The sequence below is a fragment of the Thamnophis elegans genome, chromosome 11, assembly GCF_009769535.1.
Source record: "Thamnophis elegans isolate rThaEle1 chromosome 11, rThaEle1.pri, whole genome shotgun sequence".
Classification (NCBI taxonomy): domain Eukaryota; kingdom Metazoa; phylum Chordata; class Lepidosauria; order Squamata; family Colubridae; genus Thamnophis; species Thamnophis elegans.
In genome coordinates, this window is record NC_045551.1 from 7,526,503 (window position 1) to 7,545,090 (window position 18,588).

The window sequence follows — 18,588 nt, forward strand, 5'->3', positions numbered from 1 at the left end:
CCTATTCAAGCCTCCCTTTGAAGTAGATGGTGATTATACAACGGCACATAAAATAGTCTTTTTGGTGATGGTTTTGCATTTAAATTGAACTTTAATAGAAGTACTCTTTTAGGATTTTATCTCAAATCTATAGGTCAGGAATAGATCTACAAAGATTGTTGCTCTTTATATTTGCATACATTTGGAGGTATGCAATCTTCCTCAAAAATTCATTTTAATGTTTAATGAATTAAAATTCATTTTAATACAGAATAAAAAACACTAACTGTCCTTATTTTCTAGTTGCCATATATATATATATATATTATTGTCAGTATTTTTCTCTAAAGTAAATTCTGATGTCTGGGCATAATATAATTTAATATATTCAGGATATATCTCCAAGACAATTAGTGATTCTTTGTCATAATTAAACTCCTCTATGCTGCTTAAATCAATTTTGAACTCTGATGGAAAAGGACAACCTTCTAAAGGATTCACTGGGCACTGTGTTAAAATTCACTTCCACATTTAGTTTACACAATGATCATGCCTGTATTTGCATGCAAATTTTTTTAAAAAGGGAAATGACACTCAGGTATGTGAATTCAAGAATTTGTGGGTGACAACAGCATGTATTACCTGTTTATACACACATAGGATTTCTCAAAGTGAGCTAGAGGTACTATAGTGAATTGCCAAAAATGTTTTTAGGTGTGTTTTTCCAGAGTAGCTACATGGGCCTCCAATCTCATTTGCAGGAATAATTAAGCACTGTAGAAAACTAGAATAAGTAGGTTGTTTCTGCGAGATAGTGCAAAACTTAAATCTGGTAGCCATAATCACTGAAATCAACAGGTATTTGAGCGCAAGTCTCCAGCCCTTTTCTATGATTGAGAACCTCAGTATAACCCCTCCCTAGCAGGGGGAAATAAACCATAGAGGCATGGTTATTTGGGGTCATCTGGATGGAGGCAGAAGAAAGGGGATTTGGGGGAAAATACATCCTTAATATGTCAGTGCAATGAGCAAAAGAAGGTTGCCCAGAACAGCTATTTAAGGCAAGTAGCTATGCACTCTTTCCTCCTAACTCAGATTCTCATTTTGCAGGCACCCTCTTCACCCAGTCTATTCAATTGCAAGATGTGATTGTGTAATTACACTTGAGCGAAAAGGAAATTTCCTTCTCAAGAATCCCAGTGTGTCAATAGCCCTTAAGGACCTAGGCCATACCAGCCAGATACCATACTAGAAATTGTGCGGCTTTGGTAACATGCAGTTCAGCTGTTAGGTCAATTTAGCTCACACCTAGTTGGATGTATGATATCAGTAGTGAGCAGGCAGAATTATCTTTAAAGATAAAGTCAACTCCCAGAACTATGCCACGTACAGTTGTAGGACAGAAGAAAAATGCCATATAAGGCCTGAATGGATTGTCCTTCCTAGTATATATGGACCTGACGAATATTGAACACCAGTCCTTCACAGCCAAAATTGTCACTAGAATATTCCTGGATTCATGCTCAAGTAATTGTTGCCTTGCAAAAAATGCTGTTAACAGCCACAATTCTCTCAGTTTAAATCTATACCATATGTTGGCCCCGTTTCTCTAGATTTGGTTGCAGTGAAACTTTTGCACCGCTATTGATCACAGCAACGAATCTGAGTTAAGCAATATACGGTATACATTATTCCATTCCTTTAATCCACCTTGGGATATTCTGTTTGACCGATATAACTATCAGTTTAAGTTGGTGACTTCCCCAATCCTCTTTGCTTGGATATTCCCTTGATTCTCATAATTTAGCTATGTAGGTAGGGCAATAGACGTGGATGACCCCAAAATGGCAAAATCTAAAACTGTTAGAAAATGGCCTTATTTGTTTCAAAACAGAGGAAAAAACCCAGTAATTTTGCTTAAGTATTAAATATGCATTAAAAACATTCTGAGGCTCAGTATGAAAAATACTTAACTCATAGCAGCTTGCTCCACCAGATTTGTTTAAAGTTGGCATTTATATGCTAGTAAAGTCATTGTTTTTTTGTTCCTTTAGCCCATTTAGGTATAATTAATCATCCCAAGTTTACAAATGGGATTCTGTCAATTTACCTATGAGCATTTCTGATTGTATGCCAACAGCTTTTAAAAAAATATATTTTTCTGGTTAAAAGGAGCTAACTTGGTTGTGTGTTACTGTGCAAACAGCAAACAAGTCAAAAAAAGTTTCAAAAGAGATCCACAAGAGGGTATTGGCGGACATATATTGACCGGAAGACCAAGAAATTAAAGATGAAAGGAAATAAACGGAATAAATAGGCGCAGAGTCTCTTTGGAATCCTCCTCCTATGCTTTGGAACACTGTCTCTGCTGGGATAGATTAACTGATTTTGAATCCACTCTGATTCAATGTTTCCTCAAGTAATCCAGATTTCAAATTAAGGCATCAGTAGTCAAGCCTAGATTGGGCGTTGGTTACTCACCTGATACGCCCCTTCTCAGGTCGGTGGAGACATCATCCAGACATGGGTTATTCCAGCCAGTGTCCAATAGGACTGGGTCTACCAATTGATAAGTCACGCCCTCCATGTTAGCTCCTCCCAGCTTAGGCGAAGGAAGAATAAAGGTAGACTGCTGTGTCACATCTCAGATAAAATGTGTGATCTCTCCTTGTCAATGGAAAAAATAAAGATTAGTCCGAACAACACTCACAGGGTGGGGCTGGATGATCTCTCCACCGTCCCGAGAAGGGGTGTATCAGGTAAGTAACCAATGCCCTTTCTCCCAGTAGGCGGAGACATCATCCAGACATGGGACATGCCAAAGTCTATTCCGTCCCACGGGCGGGCTCAAAGTGAGGACTTAGGATTCTTGGTGGGCCACCACCCGCTACAATACTCGCCGTCCAAAGGCCGCATCTGCTGAAGTATATCTGCCAAGCCTGTAGTGGCGAATGAACGGGGATGGTGTGGTCCATGTAGCCGCCCTGCAGATCTCCTCCAATGGGGCCTGGGAAGACCAGGCAGCTAAGGTGGCAGCGCTGCGTGTGGAGTGTGCCGTGATTTGGTGTGGAACCAGAAGAGAGAGAGCTAGGTATGGTCTTGAAATTGCTGAGCGAACCCAACATCCAATGTCTGTAGAAGAAACTCCCTTCTTACCTCCAGGTTGGAATCAGACAAAGAGAACCTCCAAACGTCAGAATTCCGCAGTTCGTTTGATGTATACTCGTAAAGCCCGATGCACATCAAGACTGTCACTTACGTTCCAGCTGATGTGATGGCTTGGGGCAAAAGTCAGGGAGCACCAATTCTTGTGCTCTATAAAACACCAAATTTACCTTAGGTATAAAAGTTGGGTCCAGGCGGAGAACAACTCTGTCCGGGTGGAAGATGCGTATGTCCTGTCTAGTTGATAGTGCTGCTAGTTCAGAAACCCGCCTGGCCATAGTGACTGCGACAAGAAAAACAACCTTTAACGTGAGATGGTATAAAGAGGCTGAAAGCAGAGGCTCAAAGGGAGACCCCGTCAAGGGGTCCAAGACTTTGGTAATGTCCCAGGAGGGAAATCTATGCATAGTAGGGGGCTTGAGATTGGTAGTGTCCCGGAGAAACCAGCGAATGAGGGGCTGGTGTGAGAGCGGCTTAGATGCAGCCATGGACAAAACTGAGGACAAAGCCGCCACCTGCCGACGGAACGGGTTTGGGGATAGTCCCTTGTCAAGTCCCAGCTGAAGAAACTGAAGAACGTTGGGGATGGAGACCTGCAAAGGGGCAATACTTTGTAGCTGACACCAGGAAGAGAATTGTGTCCAAGGGGCATCATAAATGCGATTAATGGACGAATGCCTGGAAGCCTGGATCGTTTGGATTACCTCAACCGAGAGATTGGCTGCTGTTAAGGCCTCCTGCTCAATCTCCAAGCAGTGAGACGAAGCCAGGCGACGTGGGGTGCTGGAAGGACTTTTGTATTAGCAGGGAACTGATTTGAGGAAGTTGCCACTGAGGGGCTACCGATAGGTTGAGCAAGTCGGCGAACCAAGGCCTGCGGGCCAGTGGGGAGCTAGAAGGATCAGCTCTGCCTCCTCCATCAGCATCTTTTGAATTATGTGTTGAATCAGCGGAATCGGAGGGAACGCATATAGAAGACCCTGGGGCCATCTGCACCTTAGCGGGTCCGTGCTCTTCGTGCCTGGGGTCATGTAACATGTGAAATACCTGGGGAGTTGATGGTTGTCCTGTGTTGCAAACAAGTCCAAGATTGGTAGGCCATACCTGTCCGTGACTTGCCTGAATATTCCATGATGGAGACTCCACTCCGCCGGGTCTATCTGCAGGCGGCTGAGACTATCTGCCTGAAGGTTGTGTATGCCTGATGTATGCTCTGAGTGAAGAGACAGCGGCCCATGCCACTAGCTGGAATGATAAAGTCATTAGAGCCTTTGACCACATTCCCCTCTGCCTGTTTATATGCGCCTTTATATGGCAGTGGTATTGTCTGTGCGCATTGGTGACTATGTCCCTGAAATGGAGTAGCGTGAGATACACTGCCCGCAGTTCCAACCAGCTTATAATGTTCTTTAGGTCGGAGCGGGACCAGATACCCTGAGCCACATGGTCTTGTATGTGAACACCCCAGTCCAGGAGACTTGCATCAGTAGTGAGGACGATTTTCTGGGGTTCCCTGAGGAGAATGCCCTGAGACAGAGCCGGGAAGGGCCATCACTGTAGGGACCTGCTTAATTCCGGAGTGAGAAGTACCTGGATTGTCGAGAAGCTGTTTTTGGACCTCTGATAGGGAAGCAGGAACCATTGCAGAGGACGGCTGTGGAAGTGAGCCCATGGCATAATGTGGAAGCTCGACACCATCTTCCCTAGAAGCTGCGACAATTGGAGGAACGGAACTGTGTGCTGCCGCCTGGTGGCTGAGACTAATTTGCATATGCTTGACCCTTCATTCCGGAGAAAAGAAGACCCTCCCTAGACTTCAGATGGAGGAGGCGAGTGGCAGAAGTCAGATGACTCTTTTTGGTATTTACCAGGAACCCGTGATCTTGGAGGGTCTGGAGAGTGGACTGACTGTCCCTGTTCGCCTGGTCTGTTGACCTGGAGAGCAATAATATGTCGTCTAGGTAGCAGAGAATGCGAATTGGTAGAGAGCAAAGATGAACCGCGATCACTGCGAGGACCTTTGTGAAGACCCTTGGGGCCAATGACAGGCCGAACGGGAGCGCCCGAAACTGGAAATGATTCCTGGCGTAGGAGAATCATAGAAACTCCCTGTGCTCGGCCAAAATGAGGATGTGGTGGTATGCCTCCATGAGATCCACCGAGGAGAGGAGGTCGTTTGGGCGAACACTCTCCAAGATGGACTGCAGGGAGTGCATTTTGAACCTCTGGTATACTATAAATTTGTTTAGAAATTTGAGGTCGAGAATTGCTCTCCAACTACCCCACCAAGACTTCAGCAGTATAAAGAGACGGGAGTAAAAACGCCATCCCAGTTGGTTGGGAGGCACCTCCTCGATGGCCTGAATCTGGAGATGCCGAATGGCCTTTTCCACCAACCTTCTTTTGATGATGGTTTTGGAAGCCTGGCATGTGATGAAGTACTGCAGGGGAGTGGAGAGGAACTCCAGAGCCAAGCCCAATCTGATTGTGCGGCGAATCCATGCATCATTGACGATGGCATCCCAACAGTCAGTAAAGGCCGACAGGCAACCCCCGATGGGGAGAACGCCCAAGGAGTCACTTCTGCTTCTGGAAGGGGGATTGGAATTGCCTCTGTAAGGTTTCCTGGAGGAGAGGCATTGGTTGTTCTTTCCTGACCTGACATAAGAAGAGGATACCTGTATGGGGGGACGCCTGACATTGCGGACGGGAGTAACTGAAACCCCCGGCCGAGCCCCGAAAGGGCTGCCTGCAAAAAGAGGATTTATTATCAGATTTGTGAGTAGCCGAAAACAGAATCTTCCTTTTATCTTTGGACTCAATCAGAAGAGGCTCAAAAGGAGGCCCAAAGAGACACTCAGCAAAAAAGGGAGAAGAGGCGACCCTCCATTTTGCTCTGGCATCCGCCTTTTTTTGCTTCAACCGCAAGAGACGGCAGGTGGGCACAGAAAAGGCAATGGCCTTGGAAGCGAAGCGAGCTGCATCCAAAGAGGCATCCGCTGAATACGCCATTGCAGCGTTAAGCTTATTAATGTCTTGGTGTGATCTAATATCAGAAGGTGGGAGCCTGTCCTGAAGCTGTTTAAGCCAATGTAGAGCAGCCCTCTTGAAGGAGGCGGCAGAAGAAGCCGCCCTCACTGCCCATGCTGAGGCCTGATGACCCTTGACCAGGGTTTGCTCAAACCTTTTGTCCTCCAGTCGGAGGGCATCCTCCGGAGCCGCTGTAGCAGTGTTTGGAGAAGAGATAGCAACCACAGGTGGGGGGGTCTATGGATGGCACCTCCAATACCTTTGAGAACTCAGGACCAATATTATACAAGTGCTTGTCCAGGGAAGAGGGGAGAGGCCCAGCCCCTGGGACACCCACTGATTCTGGACTACTTCCAGAAAGAGCTTGGGGGATGGGACGTCCTTTTCAACTGTAGGCCTGGAAAAGAAAGGGTCAGTAGTATCAACTTTGTCCTGTTCCATACTGGAAGTGGGCTTGGAGGCAGGGATGCCGGACACCTTTTTTGCCTTGAAGAGAGCGAAATAAGACATGTTTAAACAGTCCCACCAATGAGGAAGGAGCAGGAGTGAGGTCCTCATCATCTGAGAGGTCAGAGTCTCTTGAAACCTGCTCATCAACCTCTAAGACAGAAGCCTGGGAAAGAGAGTCAACAGGAGTCCCCTTTGCGAGGGAGGAATGTCCCTTGTGCTTCCTGGAAGATTTGGAAGCCTTTGAAGTAGAGACCACAGGAGCACAATGCTGCAGGCCAGCAGCAATGACCCTTTCTATGGCTGCTGAGATAATATCAACCATATCAGAAGGGTAACAGGGCAGCCCACTGGGGCTCGGTGAAACAACCTCCAGCTCGGGAGTTAGACTCCTCTCATCCTCCGAGCCATCTTCCACTGGGAAGTCAACCCCATCCTCAGGCTGAAGTGGGGAGGCAGGTGTCGAAATTTCCCTATGTGTGTCAGTGGAAAGATCCTCAGGGGGATTTTGTGGCCTGGAGGAAGGAACCAAGGGAGGCTGGGGAGAAACCTCACAATGACGAGATTTAGTCTTGGCCTTGCGAGAGACTGAGGAAGAAACCACACTCTGGTCCTTACTAGGGGCCGGCTCCCAAGATACGCTGGACCTAGAAACCTTGGCAGGCCTGGAAGCATCCTCCCCCACCGAAGAACCCCTCTTCTTTGAACTGGACTCCTTGGGATTCGTAGGTGGTATAGTGGAAGGGGGAGAGTCCTGAAGGGACACAGGGGCATCCACATCCGAGGCATTGGCAGACATGGTATTCACGACCTCGTTGTGGTGACTCAAAATGGCCGCCGGACTTGCTGAGTGTCCAAGATGGTTGCCCGGAATCTTCGTGTCCTCTGAGGGACAAGAAATAAAAACCAGCAATGCCGGCTAGTTCGCGCTGACCTCCTGGTCAGTTTAAGGCTACATTGGCGCACTGAATCCCGACAGCAAAAGCCAGAGATCAAAGGCAGCAATATTGGCGGCTCAGGGCAGCGTTTCCGGAGTGTGAGGCTGCGCAAGTTGTTGTTGGCGACAGGAGGCTGCTAGAAAGTGCGAGGAGGCAATCTTATGATCAAACAGAGCCTTAAGACAGCGAGCAACGCAGGAGGCAGGAAGACGACCGCCAGGTAATGCGTGTTGAGAAAAGCGGCAAATGTGGCCGAAGGGATATACCTGTGAGCCCAATTCTCCGTAGAGGCTAGGGAACTAGTCCCGATCTCAGTCTCCCCCCCACCAAGCTCCAATCAACAATTTTAGAAAATTTTGGAATTTGGAATAGCAATATGTCAAATAAGAACGAATTTAAGAAAAAAATACAATTAATAGCAAAAACCTATTGGAGAGATCACTAGACACAGCCAATGCAAGGAACGGACTGAGTCTAAGCTGGGAGGAGTAGCACAGAGGGCGTGACTTATCAATTTGGTAGACCCAGTCCTATTGGATACTGGCTGGAATAACCCATGTCTGGATGATGTCTCCACTTACTGGGAGAATATTTTGTATTACCTGGAGAAAACCTTGGGGGTGGGGGAGGAGGAATGGAGGCAGTAACTGGGTTTAATAGTGGCCCACTCTAACAGTCATGCAAATCTTGGCAAAAGGGCTTCTAACTTCCTATTTCCCTTCCCAAGTACATTAGTTTGATGTAACATGTGCCTCTTCACAATCCACCCCACCATGGGGGAAAAAGCCATACATTTAGATCTTTGTAGACTCTTGTCTCTGATGCATTTCTTGCACATAGTACGAGACCTCATTTTTATGAGACAGATGCATTCCTAATGTACAGATATTCTGACGTTTTAAATCCTGTAACAGTGCATTCATAGAGCACGTGGCAATTATTTTTTAGGAGTTTCAAAATAAGTTATAACAAATGACACAAGCATAAAAAAAATCAGGTCCAGAGTCAAACACTGAGTATCACTCTCTTTGGTACATACACTCCTAACCCTAGCTAGTTCAAGTAATGGTTTCACCAGTATATTACAGTAAGGTGGTAAGCAAGGGAGGAATCAAAGGGATCACTGGCCCACATTATGTAAGCATTTTTTCCTATCTCTCACATATTAAAATCCTGAGAGAATCCTGAGTACCATTTACTTAGGAGCAGCTGGTGGTTCACTGAGGAAAAAAAAACAAATATAGTGGAAAAGTAGAAAAAGTATCCCAGATTAACAGTTTAAGAAATGGAAATAGAAATTTAGTTGAAAAAAATAAAGGAGCGTAACTCCTGCATGCATTAATCCAATGATAGAAAATCCACAATGAGACCAAAAAGATTAAAATTACGTAAGAATGAGGAACAGATACTCGGTTGGACTGACATACACTTTTAAGTCAGAAAACAAGAGTTATAAATTACACATAAAACAAAAGTTGAACAGTTATTAAAATGAAGAACGTTTACTAGTAACTGGAGATTCCATCGCTGGGTAATCTTGGTGCTCCATCCCAACCATTTTCAGACTGCCAATATCGAAAGAAGAAGAAACGCCAAGTATTATTGTACATACTGAATTGGCAAAAGGATTTTTTTTTTTTGGGGGGGGGGGGGGAGACTTTTTGGAACAAATCCAATGTAGGGGATCCAAAGGCAGCACAGGAAGAGGAGACGATGTAGCACTTCTCAGCCAGTCAATTTTGGGGGGGGGGAAAATATGGTTTGACGTTCGACAATCAACAATTTCTTTTTTTCATAGATCTGATTGAGGACATCAATGGTGTCTCGAATTAAGGCCTCAAAAATCCCATCTGCTAGCTGCATCTTCACATACAGCTCATCTTCATCATAGTTCACCCACTGAGCCTCTTCTTCATATAATTCTTGAACCTTAGAATTGGAAAAGGAAGGAAGAGAAGTCACCACTATTAATATACTACCCTGTAGACACATACAATAAAAATTATTATTGTAAATCCATCTAACCATCATTTTACAAAAGCTACGGATTTTCAATGACTCACAGGAAATAAAATGAATAATAATAATTCCCAGATATATTACGATTAAAAGAAAAATTTAAAATAGGACCCTATCACTATTTATGAAGTCATTAAGTCAACACTAACTTTCAATCAATCATTCATTCAATCAATCAATCAGAATCTCTTATCAATGACTTTAGACCAGTGTTTCTCAATGTTGGCAACTTGAAGATGTCTGGACTTCAACTCCCAGAATTCCCCAGCCAGCAAACGCTGGCTGGGGAATTCTGGGAGTTGAAGTCCGGACATCTTCAAGTTGCCAACGTTGAGAAACACTGCTTTAGACATTCCAATACGCCAGGCTTTGGTGTGACTCATATTGCTCTGAAATTACTTGTGTTACTTCTGAAGTGTTAGTAACTTTAAGCCTGTTCCTGCTTTGCAACAGTGCCAGCATTATTAAATAGTTCCACATCCATTAAAGTTGTGGCAGACATTATTTTCTCACTCCTCTCCTTCCTCTCAGCTCATTAATTTTTCTTTCATATATTTATTTTGCAATTTTATTTTCATTCTCAATGTACATTTATAATGGTCACTCATTTTTGTTTTCACTTTACATTTCCTGAACAGCTATACCTTCTTAACCTTATATCTTGCTTTATCATGTGTATTTAAATACCCAATTCCTAAGAAATTAAACATACCTTTGCTTTTTTAAATTTAATCTACTCTTATTTTAGAAAGTGGTTAGAAGCACACTTTGCCATTGATGTTTATTCTTTACAATAGTACCCATTGCCTTTCTACCAGCAATTACAAATCTTGAACTTCTCCATCAATTTCCCCATCTGTAATAAACATTTCCCAACAAGCATGCCTTCATCACTTTGATCTATTTCTTTTTGCCATTCATGAACAATCTGCAATCATTCACACGATTTTTGTGTTAAAAACAACAATCGTATTTCTTGTTGTATCTGCTGAAAATCAATCTGGGTTCTCAACCAACAACAAGTCACCATTTTTCCCAGAAGTATATATATAATTAGGTTATCGAACAACATGCCTCTTATGTCACAATCATATTCCTGTACCTATAAATACATTAAACAATCAAACAGCCTACTATACAGTGAGTTGGTTCTGCTTGAAGTGTCCTATATACCGTACACTTATTATTATTATTATTATTATTATTATTATTATTATTATTATTACTAATAATAATTATTATCACCAGCAGTGATAATTCCAGTGGTAATTGGCACACTGGGTGCTATTCCAAAAGCACTGGAATTACATTTAAAACAGTTAAAAATTGACAAAATCACCATCAGTCAAATGCAAAAAGCCGCACTGCTTGGATCTGCACACATATTACGAAAATACGTTACAACGTCCTAGGCCCCTGGGTGGGGCCCGACTAGTAACCAATGCCAAATCCGGCGAAACAACAGGCCGCTGTGATACAATTGTACAATAATAATAATCCTTATTCTGCTTAAAGATCTAAATTTGGAAATGCCCAATTTTAGTTGATATTTATCCATAGTTTATACGGATGAGTACACACAAGGAAAATACGGTTGTTCAAAAGCACAGAAAAGGACACATTTGCCTGTCTACAATTGTTCTGCTTAGGAGGGCTGAAAGTAAATCTGGGAAAGAACAAGCTAATATGTAAACAACATTAGATCGAATCCATGCTTTCAAACCATGCAGATTGCTAGGTATTTATGCCTGACTACAATGCATAATTCAAAAACCAATTACTAACCAATATTTGATCCACTCTATCCTTTTTTTTCCGTCCAAATTTCATCGTTTTTTTCCAGTCTGTTTTATTATTTGATTCATTTCTCAAATTTAAGAGCTTTAAAACCTCAGCTGTTATAAAGACCTTGGGTAAAGAAGAAAAAAAATGAATGCTAACTAAATACATTTTCTCTAGTTGTAATGTTCAATTCTACAAGCAGCTTTCAGGGAGAAGATTACTAGTGAGGTCGTAGGCATGGCGTATATGTAACAGAAAACACATTGAACTGCTAGGTAATTACAACTATAGTAAAGCAACTTGATAGGTAATTCTAGAAATATCCATGAAGTTCATTATGAATTATGACACTGATTCAACTGTTGTATATTCCAGTATATAGATAAATGCAGCACCAGACATTTTTTGGAACTATCCTCACCTCTTGACTTATTAATTCAGATATAGCTGTTATTAGTTGCTGTATTGGAAGCGTTTTATATACTGGTTATCATTCATTGTATTTTTTGGAAAAAAATATTGCATGTTACATGTAAGCTATGATGGATTTGTAACTGGAACAGTTAAATATTGACAATTAAAGCCTTTATTGTTTTAGTTTTAAGAAATAGAAGCATCAATCCATATCTTGTTTCAAACTAATATTTAAGTGAAATCAACAGTACAGTAAGAAACTATAGTGAAAAAATGAGAGATAGTATCATATGAATACTCATCTTGGAATATGACTGATAGCGTAAGAAAATTATATTTTTTTCCAAATAAAAAATAATTTATTTTTCAAATAAAAATGCATGATAAAACTCCACCAGACTTCACATTCTACCTCAAGTTCTAGATCAGTTGTTCTCAGCATAGACTGTGGGCTCCTGGGAGTGCCCAACACCTTTTCAGAAAGTCAATGAAGACAAATAAAGCTTTTAAAACTTCTCTGTTTTCAACCTTAATAAATATTCATAAATATAACCCATGTAAACCAAAGCTCTTTGGAGCCCTCAATCATTTTTAAGAATGTAATGAGGTCCTGAGACCAGAACATCTGAGAACCGCTATCTAGGTGAACCGCACTTTATTTCTATAAATATAATTAAAGTTCAAGCTATTAATCTTATTCCTACTTTTATTTCTTCAAGATTTCTTGGATCTCTAACTCGTCGATAGTAACCAGAAATTATCCTCCTGGGCTTCATCCATAACGGCCGATTCAAATTCGGATCTTCTGAAAAGATTTCTTCAAAAATCTCTCTCGTTAAATCAAACACAAGCTTGATAAAAATAAAAGAAACATTGTATTACCATTGTATATTATAATACAGTATCATTTTTTTCAAAGAACCAAACAAAACTATTAATGATTTATGCTGAATTCTAGCTATGCAGCAAGTGGAATATACTTTTTTTTTAAAGATTGGGGTCTCCTTTGGTACATTTTCTCTATTTTTATACATTTCACAATAATCTGAGATAACTGCCATACCTGTTTACTAATTTGTTTACTAATGGTTTCAATGTCGTCATCTTGGGAGGATTCATTCATGTCTCTGTGGCTGCTGAGGGCTCGAAGATCATGCCCCAACTCTTTGCATTTCCATAGTTTCTCAGTTGCTGCATGCACCAACTGCTCCACTTCTTCTGCAACGTATAGTGCAGCCAAAGGTTCTTCACATGGCTTTTGTGACACTTTTGGCACTTCTATCTTAGGTAATACTTCTGATTCTTCGGTTTGGTTTTCAGGGAGCTGATGTGAACTCAAACCAAAATCCTCATCAGACCAATCTTGGTCATCTCCTAACACATTTAGATACTCCCTACTAAGTTCCAGCTCTGCCAGCCTCTTGGCAAGTTCTTCCTGTCCACTGGCACCAAATACAGGGCTTTCCTAAATAATAAAAAAGTGATTATTACTTAGAACCTTAATTATTCCCTGCACTATGCTCCTGATTTTGATAAATATTACCCATCAATGCTTTAAGATTTAATGATATATAGTCATATGTCCGGTTGTTTGTTCGTAGGGTAAAAGAAAATGCTCCTGATTTTGATAAATATTATCCATCAATGCTTTAAGATTTAATGATATATAGTCATATGTCCGGTTGTTTGTTCTTAGGGTAAAAGAAAATGGGATGTAGAGAAAGTATAATGGTCTTTTACTAGGGAACCCATGGAGGTATGCCCTTGCTAGGTGACCATATAGGGCAAGTCACATGTGAAAGCCCCAGTTAGCTAAATGGAAATGATACAACAGCAGTAACTCATGGATTGCATCCGTAACAGAGAAACAATATTCAGGAATACAATTCTATACCCAGAAAAATACTTAACATGGAAAAATGTATTGACTAGGATTACAACGATCCATATTAAATTCCTTATTTTCCTACTTCATTGTATTCTTTGAGAATATAACTAGGTAGAAATATATGTACATTGATTTTTGCATCTTCAAGAAAGGCAAGATATAAACACAAATAAATAAATGCAGTTCTTGTTCATCTAGTTTTTACTTTCATGAATTTAAAAAAAAGCAATGTGAGTTCAGTTGTTAGGACCCCAAATTTAAAAAAAGTAAACCAAACGTTCTAAATCAGTGTTTCTCAACCTTGGCAACTTGAAGATGTCCGGACTTCAACTCCCAGAATTCCCCAGCCAGCATTCGCTCCTATCCTTACATGAAACACAACCCCCCAACCAATCGGAACACACCTCCATCCAATCAGAACACACCTCCACCCAATCAGAACACAGCCAAGCTCCCACCCAATCAGCTCAAACCCCCACTGGCAGTTAAAAGGAAGAAACAGCCGAGATCTCACATTGCTCCTGGAAGCACGAAGCCTGAAGATGACGAATGAGGCTTCGTCGAAACGTCGCCAAGACACCTCCAATTTTACGCGGGAGAAAACTCGAATAACTAAAGACCTACATACTAACACCCGCGAAAACCTCAGAAAAACACACACACACAGGCACACACACATATATATCCTGAAAGAAACTCTTGTTCCAGATTTACATGATGTTAGGGGATATGAGATTCACAGGTGGCTCTTTTTGATAATGGGCCTGTGCTTTGGAACGACCTTTCTCTCAATACCAAACTTGTTTCCACATTTAAACTTTCTAAACAGTTTTGAAAATAAATGGTGCGGTGTTTTTTGGAAGAATCTATAGAGACAAAGATGATGATATTGAATGTTTCAGCTATTGTTATTTATCTAACACACTGTTGTGTTTGAGATGTATTTCTAGTGAAATGTTGGTTTAATTTTACTTTATATTAATGTGGTACTGCTGTGGTTTTAATTACCCTATTGTTATGTTCTTGATCTGTTGTGAACTATGGAGAGTCTGATTAGAGTGTACAAACATGATAAAAAGAAAGGTGATTAAAAACAAACACAAATGTGAAACACAAACATTTGTTGTTAAGACATAGCTTATTAGTAACTTTCAAATTTCATAACTGAAGCATTACTCTAGGGTTCCACCACAAAACCGCGGACGACAAAACCGCGGATGATGAAAGCGCGTATGTGACGTCATCACAGCGTGTTGAAAAAGATCGACAAATGTAAAAATAAAGCGAAAACCTTACCCTAACCCCCCCAAACCTAACCCTAAACCTAACCCTAAACCTAACCCTTAACCTAACTCTAAATCTAACCCTAAACCTAACCCTTAACCTAACGAAAAACCTAACGCTAACCCTTAACCTAACGCTAAACGTAACGCTAACACTCTAAACCTAACCCTAACCCTTAACCTAACTCTAACCCTAACCCTTAACCTAACCCTTACCTTTATGTGAATCGGCTTGCTGTAATTTAATTTTTATTTCAATTTCTCGATCTTTTTCGTCGCGTTGTGATGACGTCACATACGCGATTTCGTCGACCGCGCTTTTGTGGAACGCGCTTTTGACGGGTCACGTTACTCTAGTCTTACTTATCTTAATTATGAACTATACTTACTGGTCTTGGACACATATCTGGGGAAGACACTTCTTCTCCATCATCCAATTCTGATGCCACTAAAAACCTCTGCTGTTCATTAAATGCCAAGTTCTTTTCTTGGACAGCACCGAGTTCTTGACTGCTAAAATGGATCTTCTCATTCCTTGCCTTTTTGATTTGCTGAAATTGATTGACTGTGTCTTTCACAAAACCTTGCAGGAGACTGTCAGCCAACAAACCAACTCTTTCCTGTCGATCTAGTACATCTTCCTTTTCTTGGGATGGGACTTTAAGTTGGGCTTCCAGTTGGCTTCTTTCTTTGGTCAACAAGTCCAGAAGTGGTGTTGCAGATTTCTCCAGATTACTGGAAGAAAATCTGTTTTCTGTTTGCTCTTGCCAAACAGACTGCTGCTCCCATTTCTCAGGAAAGCTGTTGTCCAAAATCCCTCCTACTTCAACAGCGGAATTTTCTTTGTGGATGTTTGAAATGGCTGGAGGTAACATACCATTATCATTTTTAGAGGATTTGAGAGAGTCAAAGTCACTGGTTTCTTGATCAAACTCATCATCAGACCAAATAACTATCACACAGCTCCTTGATTTATTGATATTTATGTAATCTCCAGCTCCAATTGAACTTTTTAAGGCCGATGATTCTTTTGGAGATTTCTCATTTGAATTTCTTTCATTCTTTTCTTTTTCAAGACCGTCTAAGCCTCCCTGATTTGTTTTGGGTTGATTATCAAGTTCACGCTTAAAGAAAGAATTTTCATTTGAATCTAAGTTATTACCAACACTTTCTGAAAAAAGAGATAAATTTTGTGGAGGGGCAAAAATACCATGCTTTTCTTTACAGTCAAAATATTGAATATCATTGAAGGAGCCATTATTGTATCCATCAGGTTTGTCCAACTCTACACCAGCCCAAAAACCTGTATCAAAATTTGTCCGACCTTTAAATTTCAGTGTTCCAAGGTGGAGATTACTCACAAGAACTCGGTCACCAATGTTGAAACCTAGTAAAATATCTTCTTGTTCTCCTGATGATGCCCAAGATGAATCATCATCATCATCATCATCATGTGGTTCTTTCTCCACATCACCACATTCTTTATTTTTCACAAATTCTGTTGGTGACTGAAGTTCCAACAATCTTTCTGATTGAATGCTACCAAGTACAGACAAAGATTTTTCACTGAGACATTCACTTATTTCATCATCACTTCCAAAACCAGGGGATTCACCCCTAGGAGGTCTTGTGTACAGAGAGTTCTCTGCCTGTGATCCTGCATCTTGTCTGAAAGATAATGTAGGCTCTTGGAAAATATCTCTTTGATATTCAGTAAGAACTATCTCACTTTTTGATATATCTGTTCCTAAGGAAGACTCTTCAAAATCACTAGAATATGATTGCTCTTCGCAAATGGAAATCTGTTCTGAAACCAGGGAATCATCTTTCAGTGTATCTTTCCCCAGCCTATCAGTGGATTTGACTGATGTAATATTTTCATCATCCTCGAACGTTTCACTTGGCATCTCCTTGATTTCCTGCACACTTTTGCATTCCAAGACAAACTGATCCTTTTCCAACAGCTCAGTCTCTGGAGGGACTTCTTTCTTTAAAGGACTTGAGTTGTTTTGATTTAAATCAAAAACTGGGGCATTAGATATTTCATAAGCCTGGGAAACTATTTCAACCTCTAATTCTTTTGATTCTGCTGTCTCTTGCACTATAGCGGGAGAATCATAACTCACTGCATCTTCAGGCTTATTCATTGATATGGGAGATATTTTGCTTGTGTTTTCTAAGTCTTTGAGAATAGATGAGGAGAGTACACTATCCAAATCATCGGATTCTGCTATAGATTTTCTTCGGGTTTTGAGGACTCTGGATGCTGTATGAGATTGCTTCCCTTCATGAATCTCTTCTTCTGTGAATTTCATGATGTTTATAGACACAGATTGCTCAAAATGTGACACAGCATCTTAAGAGAATAAAACAAAATCAATTGTGCACTTTTATTTAGCATTATTAAAGTAAAAAAATCTGGGTGTTATAGGAAAAAACTGAAATTCTTACTAGAGAATGCTAACCTAACCTGCATGAATATTCCACTGTTTACATATAAATAGCTAAAGTATAACCTAAACACAATATCCCAATAAAAATTATAATCAATAACACTTCATACATTCTTTTATTCTACTATGCATAGGAATTAACAGACCCTAAAATAGTTCCAAAGATTTTAAATTTGTATAAATGTTCCTTTTAAATTTCTTGTATAATAAATGAGGTGATTGTTTTGAGACGTTTGATCTTTTCTTCCCTATTTGATACTTTATTAAACTAAAATGTTTATTAAAAGATTCTAGAATGAAGAAGTGTGAGCAGAGAGACACATAGTGACCACAAATAAATTATCTAGTGTTACTCTGAATCCCTATCTTGTTTCTTTCTAAAAAGCTATCAACTCCAGTTCAGGCATAGTGCAAACTCAATAGTGTCAGAAGAGATTCTTATACGTATTTAACCACTCTGAACTAAAATTGCCTGGTATCAAGTACTAGCATTCTTCTTTGATTTTTTTTTTGAAGAAGTTTTATAAATAAAATTGCTAGAAAATATGCATAATACCTTATAAAAAATAAAATACATTTTTTTTAGAATTTATACTGAATATAAAATAATTCAATAGATTTTTACTTATTGCAATACTAGGGAGAAAGTTCTCATTTTTTTAAAAAAAAAGTGTTAATTAAAAACAATAATAAAATCTATTAAATTCACTTGCTTGTTTTTCAATTAAATTTTTTTAAAAAAAAATACTTTTAGTTGAAATTATTTTAAGCACATTAGGTATATGAAGATAACTTGTGTAATTTTAATATTAAGCAAGTAACTTCCAAGATACATACCAATATGTTCTGCAATAGATTCCAAAGATCCTCTAGAACGTTCAGAATCAGTGAGCGATTTCCAACTTTTGGATGTTTCAGACCTGAAAAGAGGTTTTGAATAGATCACTCGCACATGTACTTACAGATATTAACATTTTGAATATATTGTACACTCTATCAGAATTAACAAAATAAAACACAGGCAACTAGGAGAAATATTATTATTTTTTTAAAAAAATACATCTAATATTTAATCCAGAGATTTGAATAGTGCAATTCACTCAAAATCCATAGCTCAATTAAGATTTGAAATCAGATTCTAATCTCACTGCTCTAGAACACAGGTCTATTCAGTAGCCACAAGGTTTCTA

General features: G+C 40.2%; 1 protein-coding gene across 2 annotated transcripts in view; it reads right to left on the reverse strand.

Annotated features, from left to right (window-relative positions):
• Positions 1-1,793: 1,793 nt before the first annotated feature.
• CEP350 (centrosomal protein 350) overlaps positions 1,794-18,588 on the reverse strand; it is an 86,739-nt gene continuing 69,944 nt past the window's right edge. For both annotated transcript variants that reach the window (XM_032226185.1, XM_032226186.1), the window contains exons 33-38: positions 18,236-18,318; positions 15,335-17,301; positions 12,838-13,239; positions 12,479-12,625; positions 11,364-11,486; positions 1,794-9,488 (exon numbers count right to left, since the gene is read on the reverse strand). In XM_032226185.1, coding sequence (XP_032082076.1) covers positions 9,285-9,488; positions 11,364-11,486; positions 12,479-12,625; positions 12,838-13,239; positions 15,335-17,301; positions 18,236-18,318 — 2,926 coding nt within the window. In that variant the 3' untranslated portion in view covers positions 1,794-9,284. The remainder of the gene's footprint in view (positions 9,489-11,363; positions 11,487-12,478; positions 12,626-12,837; positions 13,240-15,334; positions 17,302-18,235; positions 18,319-18,588) is intronic.